Source organism: Monodelphis domestica, chromosome 2 (assembly GCF_027887165.1).
Source record: "Monodelphis domestica isolate mMonDom1 chromosome 2, mMonDom1.pri, whole genome shotgun sequence".
Lineage (NCBI taxonomy): Eukaryota > Metazoa > Chordata > Mammalia > Didelphimorphia > Didelphidae > Monodelphis > Monodelphis domestica.
Genome location: NC_077228.1, coordinates 251,714,189 through 251,728,965, shown reverse-complemented (window position 1 = coordinate 251,728,965; position 14,777 = coordinate 251,714,189). Strand labels below are relative to the sequence as shown.

The following is a 14,777-nucleotide window of genomic DNA, read 5'->3' as shown; positions in this document are numbered from 1 at the left end:
TAAAGTAATTTCTTTTGTCTATATAACTAGGCAATGTAAACAAGAAAGGAAGGAAACTAACCTATTCAAACCTGTACAAAACTAAGTTCACCTTTATTTCTGTTTTCCACCTATGCATCTCCACCAAACTTACCTATTTTCTGTCATAGGTATCATTCTTCCATAGTTGCCAAGACATAAAAATTTCATCATCTTCTAGACTTCTTAACATAATCAATCACATGATGCCTTAAATCCTCTTTCCATTTTCATTCCTTCTAAGTCTGGGGGTACTAACTTACCTTTCTGGCTCTAATTATTAAATACAGATTCTGAGAGTTGAAAGAGATCCATAGATTCTTTCCTGAGGATGCTGATGTAGTGTTCTGCTACAATAACAATAACAAAAAGCCTGAAAAATTATTTTAAATTATCAAAACATTCTCATACTCTCATAAAATTATGATATATCTACTTTTAGGATATAGAGTGTGGTCATTACTTCTTGAGAAAAGACCTAATGGAACTGGAGAATGGGGATCCAAATCATTGAAGAAATGAAAAAGCTGCTCTTATAGGAAGACAAATTCAAAAGATGGGAGAGGACTTTAGTCTGGAAGGTTGAAGTCTAAGGTAGTGTTTGAGGGCATATAAAAACAACTGAAATTTACAAGATCACAAAAAAACCAACCCAGAATGATATGAATACAAATGTGTTCACCAAATCTTCAAATACCTGAACACAAGACTATTGAAACTTCAACCAATTAAGATTAGAGAATATTATTTTAAGTTTTAAGTTAATCATCTGGAACTCATGAACCCAAGAAATGGTACAGGCAGAAAATATGAAGGATGATATATGATGAATGACTGTTAAGAGAAACTGAGAGAGATCCAGTTTTTAGATTTAAACTACCTTGGCAAACAGTATTGATCCACATGGATACTGTGTCCAGTCCTATGTAATAATTCCTAGGTTAACACTTCTTTTCTTTCCTTAGTGGGCTGACTCATGAGGCACACAAGAAGGATGTTGAACAGGTCTACCTCCGCTGTTCTGAAGGATCCATTGAGTGGATGTATCCTATTGGAGCACTAATAATTAATCTTCAACCAAACATAGTATCATTATCTAATAAACACTTAACAGTTTGCATCAAACCATTCAAGAACTCCATGGGAGCAAATATTTATTTGGAAAAAACTGGAGAACTGAAACTATTGGTCAGAGATGGAGACCACAACCCTAGGAAAGTCTACTGTTTCAACTTTGACCAAGGGGCTTTGTTTGTTGAAGCCACCTTGAAACAGGACATTAGCAGGAAGATTACAGGCTTTCAGTATGAGTTGACAAACAAAAGGGAAGTCTCTGATTTGTATACAGCTTCTGGTGAGTAAGTCATATTGAATGGTAACAAGGCACGGAAAGAAATGACCTCTTTTTTCATTCTATTAGAATAATAAGAAATCTAAGCACTATTATTATATACTATAATTCATTATTGGAAGGGATTTGGTTTACCATAATTCAAGCAGTCAGGAAGTATAGTATATAGTATATATGAAGGCTTGTTCTTGATTCCTAGCTGTGACCAGGAACAAATCAGTCTCTCACTGAATAGGGTTAATAATACATTTTCTAATTATATACTTAAGGAAAGTGCTTTGTAAAATGTGAACTATTACCAGTATTTTTAATGTTAGCATCATAGTACAGTGGGAAAGAGCACTAACTAGATTTGGAGGCGTTGGGATCAAATTAGGACTCTGATGATTTACTAGCTATTTGACCCTGAACAAATCATTAAACCTCCCTGAACCTCTGTTTCCTGAGTAAAATGAGGGAGTTAGACTATTTAGCTCTAAATCTAAATCTAAATCTTATGATCCTAACAAGTGATAACAATAATAAATGCTGTCTCTCTCCTGCCTACAAACATTTTAACTTAAAAGTAAAAAGTAAAATTTTGATTGTTAGTTAATCTGTAAAGTTGAGTCTTAATTATTATTCCTCTTCCACATTATAAAGATGTTCTAGTATATTTAGAAGAAAAAGTAAGTGGAAGCCAATAGAAACTCATATTTAAGTTGAAGCATATATTCTAATTTAAAACTAGTTCCTAAAATATATATTCATTTGAAAACTCTTGACATAATTTTGAAAGCCAAAAAAGGGAAGCACTTCTATGCTTTGAATTGTTGACTTTTTTTTTAACCCTTACTTTCCATCTTACACTCAATACTAGCCCAGGGTCACATAGCTAGGCAATATCAGAGGCTAGATTTGAACCCAAGACCTCCTGTCTCCAGACCTGGCTCTATATCCACTGAGTCACATAGCTACCTCTGAATTGTTGCCTTTGTGTGGAGTGAGAAATTATCGTGTTATTCTCAGATATATTGGCAATATTGATGTTTCCAACATTTATATGCCTAGTACTCCAGAAAGAGTTAAGGAAAGTTGGTCTCTCTGAGACAGCATTACTTGCAGGATAGGATTGCCTCACTCCATTCAGAATACAATTTGGCCTCTTAATTACCTTTGGCCTGACACTGAAAAAACTTATGTCTTTGTTATATTATTTTTCAGATTTGGGGATGTCTTTTGAGTTTGTAGTTTAAAAATGTTCAAAACTGGAGTCTAGTAATATAGGAATAGGTTTTATGAACCAGAGGCTAGTTTAATAGCCTCTTCTCTGTTCTATAACTCTCTTCCCCAGTTTAACGCTTGGCTGCTTTGATTTACATTCTTGGCATTCCCCCACTCCCTTACCTGTTGCTGACCCTATCTGTGCAGTTTGCATGGAGGTTGGGTGCTTGCCCTGGAGACCAGGTGGGCTGGACGCTCTGGAAGGCACTCCCAATCATCCCAGCACTGAAAATGTTTGTATATAGATTGGGACCTGATTCCGACCCTTGACCTAGGGGAGGTTGATTTGGAGGATACCTCCTTTTGGCCCTGGTGGGGTAAATGTGTCAGGATGATGCTATTTAGCCTCAGGGTTTTATTTTTCTATAAATAAGGGGTGGTCTTTAAGTTGGGGCTTTTTGCTTTGGGTTTTTTTGGCTTTCTTGCTTTTCTTGACTTTTTGCCTTTGGAGCTTTTTATTTTGGGGCCACAGTTTTCTTCCTCAAAAAACCATGTCATTTGAAAAGGCTTCCTAGTTTTCTTGAAAAAAAAAAGAGTAAACCTTGGAATTTTCAATGCCCCCCTCAATTTCCATTCTGTACACCTTTTTAAAAAATTATAAACTACTTTCTTTAAAGTTGTATTTATTTTCTATTTTGTATATTTATATCTATATTATAACACTGGAACTTGGGAATGTTTGTACATTATTAATATTTATTGCCATACAGTGAGTGATAGGCAGAGCTGATAAAATTATATAGATAGGACCAAGACTTACAAAGTTTATTTTTTTTGTCTTAATTAATGTATTTTTATTTTATAATATTTTATTTGATCATTTCCAAGCATTATTCATTAAAGACAAAGATAATTTTCTTTTCCTCCCCCCAACCCCCATAGCCGACGTGTATTTCCACCGGGTATCACATGTGTTCTTGATTCGAACCCATTGCCATGTTGTTAGTATCTGCATTAGAGTGTTCGTTTAGAGTCTCTCCTCTGTCATGTCCCCTCAACTGCTGTAGTCAGGCAGTTGCTTTTCTTCGGTGTTTCTACTCCCACATTTTGTCCTCTGCTTATGAATAGTGTTTTTTTCTCCTAGATCCCTTCAGATTGTTCAGGGACATTACACCGCCACTAATGGAGAAGTCCATTACATTCGATTATACCACAGTGTATTAGTCTCTGTGTACAATGTTCTCCTGGTTCTGCTCCTCCCACTCTGCATCATTTCCTGGAGGTCGTTCCAGTCTCCATGGAATTCCTCCACTTTATTATTCCTTTTTGTACAATAGTATTCCATCACCAACAGATACCACAATTTGTTCAGCCATTCCCCAATTGAAGGGCATCCCCTCATTTTCCAATTTTTGGCCACAACAAAGAGCGCAGCTATGAATATTCTTGTAAAAGTCTTTTTCTCCATTATCTCTTTGGGGTACAGACCCAGCAGTGCTATGATTGGGTCAAAGGGTAGACATTCTTTTATTGCCCTTTGGGCATAGTTCCAAATTGCCCTCCAGAATGGTTGGATCAGTTCACAACTCCACCAGCAATGAATTAATGTCCCAACTTTGCCACATCCCCTCCAGCATTCACTGCTTTCCTCTGCTGTCATATTAGCCAATCTGCTAGTTGTGAGGTGATACCTCAGAGTTGTTTTTATTTGCATCTCTCTGATTATAAGAGATTTAGAACACTTCTTCATGTGCTTGTTAATAGTTTTGATTTCTTTATCTGAGAACTGCCTATCCATATCCCTTGCCCATTTATCAATTGGAAAATGGCTTGATTTTTTGTACAATTGATTTAGCTCTTTATAAATTTGAGTAATTAAACCTTTGTCAGAGGTTTCTACGAAGATTTTTTCCCAATTTGTTGTTTCCCTTCTGATTTTAGTTACATTGGTTTTGTTTGTACAAAAGCTTTTTAATTTGATGTAGTTGAAATTATTTATTTTACATTTTGTGATTCTTTCTATGTCTTGCTTGGTTTTAAAGACTTTCCCCTCCCAAAGGTCTGACATATATACTATTCTGTGTTTACCCAATTTACTTATGGTTTCCTTCTTTATGTTTAAGTCATTCACCCATTTTGAATTTATCTTGCTGTAGGGTGTGAGGTGTTTATCTATTCCTAATCTCTCCCACACTGTCTTCCAATTTTCCCATCAGTTTTTATCGAATACTTGATTTTTGTCCCAAAAGCCTGGATCTTTGGGTTTATCGTATACTGTCTTGCTGAGGTCTCTTGCCCCAAGTCTATTCCACTGATCCTCCTTTCTGTCTTTTAGCCAGTACCAAATTGTTTTGATGACTGCTGCTTTGTAATATAGTTTAAGGTCAGGGACTGCAAGCATCCCTTTCTTTGTATTTTTTTTAATTATTTCCCTGAATATCCTTGATTCTTTGTTATTCCAAATGAACTTTGTTATGTTTTTTTCTAAATCAGTAAAGAAATTTTTTGGAAGTTTCATGGGTATGGCACTAAATAGATAGATAAGTTTGGGTAGGATGGTCATTTTTATTATATTGGATCGTCCTACCCATGAGCAGTTAATGTTTTTCCAATTGCTGAAGTCTAGTTTTAGTTGTGTGGAGAGTGTTTTGTAGTTGTGTTCATATAGTTCCTGTGTTTGTCTTGGGAGATAGATTCCTAGGTATTTTATTTTGTCTAAGGTGATTTTGAATGGGATTTCTCTTTCTAGTTCCTGCTGCTGCGCTGTGTTGGAGATGTATAGAAATGCTGATGACTTATGAGGGTTTATTTTGTATCCTAACAACTTTTCTAAAGTTGTTGATTATTTCAATTAGCTTTTTGGTTGAATCTCTAGGATTCTTTAAGTAGACCATCATGTTATCTGTAAAGGGCAATAACTTGGTCTCCTTGCCTATTTTGATGCCTTCAATTCCTTTATCTTCTCTAATTGCTACTGCTAGTGTTTCTAGTACAATGTCAAATAGTAGAGGTGATAATGGGCATCCTTGTTTCACTCCTGATCTTATTGGGAATGCATCTAGTTTATCCCCATTGCAGATGATATTAGCTGATGGTTTTAGATATATACTGTTTATTATTTTTAGGAACAACCCTTCTATTCCTATGCTTTCTAGTGTTTTTAATAGGAATGGGTGTTGTATTTTATCAAAGGCTTTTTCTGTGTCTATTGAAATAATCATGTGGTTCTTGTTGGTTTTGCTTGTTGATGTGGTCAATTATGTGGATGGTTTTCCTAATATTGAACCAGCCCTGCATCCCTGGTATAAATCCTCCTTGATCATGATGGGTGACCCTTCTGATCACTTGCTGGAGTCTTTTTGCTAGTATCCTATTTAAGATTTTTGCAGCTATATTCATTAAGGAGATTGGTCTATAGTTTTCTTTCTCTGTTTTTGACCTGCCTGGTTTTGGAATCAGTACCATGCTTGTGTCATAAAAGGAATTTGGTAGAACTCCCTCTTTGCTTATTATATCAAATAGTTTGTATAGTACTGGGATTAACTGTTCTCTGAATGTTTGATAGAATTCACTGGTGAATCCATCAGGCCCTGGGGATTTTTTCTTAGGAAGTTCTTTGATGGCTTGTTGGATTTCAATTTCTGATATGGGATTATTTAAGAATTCTATTTCTTCTTCTGTTAGTCTAGGCAGTTTGTATTTTTGTATATATTCATCCATATCTCCTAGGTTGGTATATTTATTGCCATATAATTGGGCAAAGTAATTTTTAATGATTGCCTTAATTTCCTCTTCATCTGAGGTGATGTCCCCCTTTTCATCTTTGATGCTGTTAATTTGCTTTTCTTCTTTCCTTTTTTAATTAAATTGACCAGTACTTTGTCTATTTTGTTTGTTTTTTCAAAGTACCAGCTTCTTGTCTTATTTATTAAATCAATAGCTCTATCACTTTCGATTTTATTAATTTCTCCCTTAATTTTTAGGATTTCTAGTTTGGTTTTCTGCTGGGGGTTTTTAATTTGATCGCTTTTGAGTTTTTTTTATTTGAATTTCCAATTGATTGATCTCTGCTCTCCCTTGTTTGTTAATATATGCACTCAGGGATATGAATGTATGTCTGATTACTGCTTTGGCTGCATCCCAAAAAGGTTTGAAAGGATGTCTCACCATTGTCATTTTCCTCGAAATTATTAATTGTTTCTATGATTTGTTCTCTAACCAATTTTGGAGTATCATATTGTTTAATTTCCAATTAGTTTTTGATTTGGTTTTCCATGTACCATTATTTTAATTGCCTTGTGATCTGAAAAGGCTGCATTTATTATTTCTGCTTTTCTGCATTTGTGTGCTATGTTTCTGTGACCTAATGTATGGTCAATCTTTGTGAATATGCCATGTGGTGCTGAGAAGAAGGTGTATTCCTTTTTATCCCTATTTATTTTTCTCCATATGTCTATTAATTCTAATTTTTCTAAGATTTCATTCACTTCTTTTACCTCTTTCTTATTTATTTTTTGATTTGATTTATCTAAATTTGATAATGGTTGGTTCAAGTCTCCCACTAATATGGTTTTACTGTCTATTTCTTCCTTCAATTCTCCTAGTTTCTCCATTAAAAATTTGGGTGCTATCTTATTTGGTGCATACATGTTGATTAGTGATATTTCCTCATTATCTAAAGTCCCATTTAACAAAATATAATTAACTTCCCTATCCCTTTTGATCAGGTCTAATTTTGCTTTGGCTTTATCAGATATCATGATTGCCACTCCTGCCTTCTTTCTGTCAGTTGAGGCCCAGAAGGTCTTACTCCATCCTTTAATTCTGACCTTGTGGGTGTCAACCCACCTCATGTGTGTTTCTTGAAGACAACATATGGTAGGGTTTTGGATTCTAATCCATTCTGCTATTCATCTGCATTTTATGGGTGAGTTCATCCCATTCACGTTCAAAGTTAGGACTGTCACTTGTGGACTCCCTGGCATTTTTATACCCTTCCCTAATTCTAAACTTTCTTCTTCAGCCCTACCTTTTAGTCCAGTGATTTGCTTTAAATCAGTCCCCCTTGTCCCCTCCCTTGATATGTTTCCCTTTCTAGTCCCTCCGTTTTTTCCCTCCCCCTTCCCCCTCTTCTTCCCTCCCTTTTTTGTGTTCCCTCCCCCCCGCCTTGGTTTTCCCTTCTCCCTTCCCTTCTTGGGTAAGATAGAATTCAAGATCCCAATGGATCTGGATGTTCTTCCCTCTCAGAGTTGATTTCCCTGAGAGTAAGGTTTAAGTAAAAACTCTCTTCCTCTCCTTCTCATAGGAGTTTTCTTCCCCTCCCCTTCCCGTGTGAATCTTTGTGTGAGAAAGATTATTCTATTTGGTCTTTCTTTTCCCCCTATTTACACATTACATTTTCTCCACATGTTAATATACATAGATTGATATAAATGTAGTCCTTGTAGAAGAGAGTTTGAGTAAAAGAAAAAGATAATATTTTTCTCCTTTCCCCTTTCCTTCATATTTACCTTTTCAGATATTCCATGCTCTTTGTTTTTCGATATCGAACTTTCCACAGAGCTCTGGTCTTATCTTTGCAAAAACTTGGAAATTTTCTATTTTGTTGAATGCCCATACTTTCCCTTGGAAGTATATAGTCAGTTTTGATGGGTAGCTGATTCTTGGTTGAAGGCCCAGCTCTGTTGCCTTTCTGAAAATCATGTTCCATGCCTTACAATCATTCAGAGTAGAAATTGCAAGGTCTTGTGTGACCCTGATTTGCATTCCTTTATATCTAATTTGTCTTTTTCTGGCTTCTTGTAAGATTTTTTATTTTGCTTGAAAGCTTTGGAATTTGGCAATTACATTCCTGGGAGTTGTCTTTTGGGGATTTAGTGTAGAGGGTGTTCTGTGAACTCTTTCAGTGCCTGTATTGCCCTCTTGTTCTAGGATCTCTGGGCAATTTTCTTTGATTATATCTTGTATTACGATGTTGAATTTGCTGTTTATTTTTGGCTTTTCTGATAGTGCAATTATTCTTAAATTGTCTCTTCTCCCTCTATTTTCAAAGTCTATGACCTTGTCAGTGAGCTATTTTATGTTCTCTTCTAATTTCTTGGTCTTTTGGCTTTGCTTTATTAATTCTTGCTTGTTGTCTTCGAGTGGCCTAATTTTGACCTTTAAAGCCTGGTTTTCCTTTTCACTTTGGTCAAACTGGTTTTGTAGATGCATGAATTTCTTTTGCTTTATTTCCCACTTTTCCTCCCAGAAGGCTGCCATCTTTTTGATCCTTTCTGATTCAAATTCTTTATGGGTTTGTGGAGAGTTTCCATTTCCTTTGGAAGGTTTTGGAGCATTTGCTTGTGTTTCCTCTTCTCTCTCCTTTGTATTTTGTATTTTTGCTCCATAAAATGTGTCCAAATTCACCCCCTTCTTGTTTTTTTTTTGGAATTTTGAGGCTTTTGTGCTTCTGGGGAGTTTGCCATCTCTATCTGAGTGGGAAGGTCTAGCTTTTCTTATCTCTGTCTGGTGTTCAGAGGTTTTAGCCCTAGGCAAATTGTCTGTTCTCCTCAGCTGTTCTGTCTTCCCGGGGAAGCCAGGAATTGCTGGTGTTTCCGTGTTACTGCCCCCCTCAGTTCCATCCCGATACTTCTCCGTTGCCCTACTTCCACTCTCTGAGCCTGGCTCGGCACTCTCCGCGGGGTGTTTAAATTCCCTTGCTGGCCAGAAGAGCCTGCACTCTGGGGGGGGGGGGGGAGGGGCGCGAGGCTTCCTGGAGCTCAGAGGGCTCCTGATAGGATTAACTTTCACTGGGTTGAACTGAGTATGCCCTGAGGCAAGGACCTTCTGTGAGACTTGGATGGAAGGATCCAGCCAGGGGTTACAGGCTCCCCCTGTCTCTCTCTGTTTCCCTGCTGTCTGTGTTGGGTGCCCCTTCAACTGAGTCAGTGTGTTTTCAGGAAGTGTCCTTCAGAATAACCGGCCCTGAGGCTCTGAGGTTCCCTCTGCTGCCTTGGACTCAGCACTCTGGGTTGGGGGGGATGGGTCCTGGGACCTTCCTTCTGCTTACCCCTTAGGTCCAAGTGATCTCGGGTTCTGGCTTTTGGGGAGGGGCGTACCTTTTGATCCAGGTCCAGGAGGAGGATTCTCGGGGTCTATGTTGTTGTTCGTTTTGAATTTCGGTGCCCTAGGAGCATATAGTTTCAGTTTGGTAGGGAAGGGTTTCCGGAGATCTGAACTTTAGCTTTCTCTAAGCCGCCATCTTGACCGGAAGTTACAAAGCTTATTTTTAAAGCTTATATACAAACTGATATTTAAAAAAAAAATTTTAAATCCTCTTTTGAAGAATTCTTTCTACAATCAGTGTATTTCAGTATTTGTAAATGAGACAGAAACATAAACATCTGAGTTTTCTTTCTCCCTGATTTTTATTCCTTCCCTCTACTTAAATGTCATTGTTCAAATGTGGTAATACAGAAACCTTGCCCAAAGTTTATCACCTTTGAAGTGCTAAATATAACAACATTTATTTACAAAGAGGACTGTGATTACTAGTTTAATGGCAAGAGATATTTAAATACTATAACATATGTTAATTGAGAGGTGATATATTTTTGTTACTTAAAACAAATTAGCTAAGATATTATTTTTCTCCCAGAGTCACTTAATTCATTTTGCTCCATCTGGCTCATTAATTTTTTCACTTTCAAAGTAATTTTGGCTTACCAAAATATTCTTTTCTAAAGTTTTCTTTTTTAAAACAGATGTTACTTTATTAGAAATTGTTAAAGTGCTACTTCCTCTTTCATCTAAATCATTTAATATATTTTCTTTTGCTGGAGAATATTATAATATTTGGAATTGATACTTTGCCTTCCAAACTATTACCTTTCCTTCTAAAATTTTTCTCTTGCCAAAATGATCGTTGAATAAGCAGTGAGCTTCTAATAGTTCTTCAAAATGGCAGGCACAGTGGAGAGGCTTGAAAGAAGTGCATGTGTTAAAACTGGTCCCTCTTCTCTCAAGAATCTTACAGTTTTAAATGGAAAGACATGGTGTAATACCTATACTAGTCTATTTAAGTGATTAGTTTTCTGATATAGTGGCAAGGGTAGTCCAGCAAGGGCTGCAGGATTCATCAGGGACAATTCAATGGAAATGGTGGAGCTAGTTTTTGAAGGATAGAATTGGCAAATTGATCATCAGTTCAGGGAAGGACAATAATAAGAACAAAATTAGAGGGAATAGCCCTTTACACTCTCCAACACACTTTTCCTTTCAACCAACCTTAAAATATTTCCCTTGATATATTTAACATAGATGAAAGAGATTATCTTTTCACATTCTGGTCTTATCTTCTTCAAGGTTCATATCTTTTCTCTAGGCCTAACCCCTGGTTCCCTGTACTCCTCAAAATTCTGCCTGCTAAAATGCCTCTTTTCTTTAATTCTATTTCATTCTGCTTTGTATCCTAGGATACATATATTCTATACCCTTTCCCATTTATTTCATCTTTGTATATCCAGTGCCTGGAATTTGTATTTAATGGCTATTACCTGAATGTTTTTTTGTTTTGAATTGTATATTCATGTGTTAGTGAGGAAACTCTACTGTCTAGAATGTAGAGTGGGAGGTAAATTTGGATTGAATGATGACAAATTATGGAGGGAATAGAAAAACAGACAGGCAAGAAGTAAGTGGTAGAAAATAAATCAATTGGGAAGAGCTGTGTGGTTCATGGAATTGAGAGTCAGGCAAATCACTTTGGGGGCTAGATAGATTTTGGGGAAGGATAGATTGACTTGAGTCATACAGAACCACTAGTAGGTTATTGCAATAGTACTATTTGAAGTGATGAGAGCCTGCACTAAAATGATAATGGTGTCAGAGAAAAGAAGGAGATATTTATATATATGAAAGATGTTGCAAGGGTAAAATTGACAGGCCATGGCAACAGCTTGGATATGGAAGGTGAGAGATTATGAGGCATCAAGGGTAACTCCTAGGTTGTGAGTTTGAAGGATTTGGGAGATGGTATTACCCTCTAAAGTAAGAGGGAATGAAAAAACGGGAAGAGGGTTTGGGGAGAAAGATGTGTTGTGAGTTTAAGATATCTACTTAACATCCAGTTTGAAATATCTGAAAGGTAGTTGAAGATTAGCATTTGGAAGTAAGAAGAAAGGTTGGGGCCAGAAAAGCAGATTTGAAAGATATCAGCATAGAGATGGTAATTAAATCCATGGGATCTGATGTGATCACCAAGTGAAATCGTGAAAACTTAGAAGAGAGGATCAAGGAGGAAAGAGAGATCAACAGTATCAAAGGCTGCAAAGAGGTCAAGGGAAATGATTCTTTTTTTACCCACTGTTTGCCCCCAAAGCACCAATCCCTGCCTAAGTTTATTTTGTATTTTTTCCAGATTACATGTAAATACAATTTAAAAAATAATTTTCTAACATTTTATGATCCATATTCTCTCCCTTTCTCCTACCTTTCCCCTCTTCCTGAATTGGCAGGTAATATGATATAGGTTGTATATGTATTATCATGCAATATATATTTCTAGATTTGTCATATTGTAAAAGAAGGCACATATTGCTTTTATAATAGAGAAAAATGCATGAAGGAAATAAAGTGGAGAAATGTGTGCTTCAATCTGCATTTAGATTCCATTAGTTTCTTCTGTGGTGGTGGATAGCCTTTTTTTTTCCATGAGTTCCTTGAAATTATCTTGGATCTTTGTATTGCTGATAGTCATTTAGAGTTGCTCATAATTGTATATTATTACTGTTACTGTATTATAAACATATGCCACAACTTGTTCATTTCCCAATTCCTTAAGTTTTAAATTCTTTGCCACCCAAAATGGGTTGCTATAAATATTTTTGTACAAGTTGGTCTTTTCCCACTGTCTTTGATTTCTTTGGGTACAGACCTACCAGTGATAGTGCTGGATCAAAGGGTATGCACGATTTTATGATTTTGGGGGCATGGCTCCAAATTGCAATCCAGAATGATTGTATCAGCTTATAACTCCATTGGTTCTGCATTCCCTCCAACATTTATCATTTTCCTTTACTGTCATATTAGCCAAACTGATGAGTGTGAGGCAATAATTCAGAGTTGTTTTAATTTGTGTTTCTTTAGTAGTGATTTGGAGCATTTTTTCATATGACTAAAGATTCTTTTAATTTCTTCATCTGAGAACTGCCTACCTATTAATATCCTTTAATAATTTATCACTTGTGGAATTCCTTGCATTCTTATAAATTTGAATTAGTTATCTGTATATATGGGAAGTGAGGCCTTTGTTAGAGACACTTGCTACAAAATTTTCTCCCCAGTTTGTTGTTTCCCTTCTAATCTTGGTTGCATTGGTTTTGTTTGTGCAAAATCTTTTTAACTTAATGTAGTCAGAGTTATCATAATGTCATGTTTGGTCATAAAGTCTTCCCTTATCTATTGATCTGACAGAGAAAAAAAACTATTTTGTACTCTCTTAATTTGTTTATGCTATCACCTTTATTTCTGAGTCATATATCCATTTTGACTTTATCTTGGTATGTGGCATGAAATATTGGTCTATGCCTAATTTCTGCCATACTTTTTTCCAGTTTTCCCAGCAATTTTTGTTGAATAGTAGATTCTTCTTTTAAAACCTTGGATCTTTGGGTTTGTCAAACTCTAATTTACTATTGTTGTTTATTACTGCAGTTTAAGTGATCCACTTTGATCCACTACTTTGTTTCTTAGAAGAAAAATGATGATTAAGAAATAGCTCTTGGTTTTGGAAACTAAGGAATCATTAGTAATTTTGGAGTGAGTAGTTTTAGTAGAATGACAAGGTCACATGAAAGGACCTGCTTCACTATTCTTTCCTCTGAAGGATGGAGATTACATAAGAAGAGTACACAATAGGGGATGGAAATTGAACTTGCACTGTAAGAGAGAGAAGTCCCATTCTCTACCAGCTTTCCTCTTCCCTCAAAGGACAGGTGTCTGATATCAACGAGTAGCTTTTTAAAAAAGTATTGGAGCTTCTCCAACTCCAAGTTAAGAGATTGGGTGGGCAGCAGGAGGTGAAAATTGCCTTGTACTGGCATAGGTGAAAATCATTACTTTGGGAAAGGTAGAAGACTTTTAGGGGCAGATGTTCATTTCGGCCCCTTGTTTCTTTCCTTTGGGAGGAACAGTATCTTCAGGAGATGGAAGACACAAGGTGTGAGGTCAGACTCTTGATCCCTCTCTCCATCAACACAAAGCAACAACTGAAACCATGAAAATGATTGAAATTACCAAGGAAAGACTAAATAAAGTGTAGTTGACTATGGAGTGAACCTTGGGGAATATTCACTATGGTGCAACAGGAGTCTGAGAAAGAAACAGAAGAACCAGGATTATTGCACCATCATAGATGCCAAGTTTGGAAAGTATTTCAAGGAGAAGTGGACTTAATACTTTCAAATTTTAGGGGTTCAATAATAATGAGAAGGAAAGATAAATTTAGCGTTATGGAAGTCTCTAGTGACCTTGTGAGGAAATAGTCTTATGGTAGGTTAAGTAAGGTAAAGTAAAGGTCATTATAGGATCATGAATTTTGGGATTTAAGGGACCTTAGAGGCAATAAAATCCAACAACTTCATTTTTCATTTGTGGAAACTGAGGTTGAGAGATTTCCTTGCCCAGAGTCATATAGGTAGCAAGTGCCTAAAGTGACTTGAACTGACATCTTTCTGCCTTCAAGCTCAGCCATGTATGCCATCTAATTAACTTGTTATGATTAAGTTTTCTGGAGACTATATTATTAATTTATAATTATTTATTAGTAAAGATTAGAGAGAGAACAGGAGAGAAAATCATATGCTCACCTTACAGCTCCTAATTAATCTCAGTCTGCCAACTTCTGTCAGTCATCACTCACCCCACTTAGCAAGTCTCTAGACCTGAAAAAAGACTGAGAGCCTCCTCATTCCCCTTTTTTATAAGGCCAATGATGTCACATCTCCCTGGTTGGACAGTCTTGACCTAAGTCTGAGTCAGAACCCAGTGTTTCAGGCCAGGAGTCACATGGGACTTGGGACCAGCCTCTTTTGGTAGCCAGGGAGCCACGAGACCTCTGGCATCCTCCCATAGATACCCACCCAGTAAGAGGGTGGGGCTCGTACTGATCAAAATGGATTTTCAAGGAGAATAAGGGAGTACAATTTATATTAAATTCATACAA

At 36.5% G+C, this 14,777-nt stretch overlaps 1 protein-coding gene across 5 annotated transcripts in view; it reads left to right on the top strand.

Annotated features, from left to right (window-relative positions):
* Nucleotides 1-14,777, top strand: part of METRNL (meteorin like, glial cell differentiation regulator) — a 99,231-nt gene that overhangs the window by 42,716 nt on the left and 41,738 nt on the right. For all 5 annotated transcript variants that reach the window (XM_007483421.3, XM_007483422.3, XM_001374162.5 and 2 more), the window contains exon 2: nt 984-1,372. In XM_007483421.3, coding sequence (XP_007483483.1) covers nt 984-1,372 — 389 coding nt within the window. The remainder of the gene's footprint in view (nt 1-983; nt 1,373-14,777) is intronic.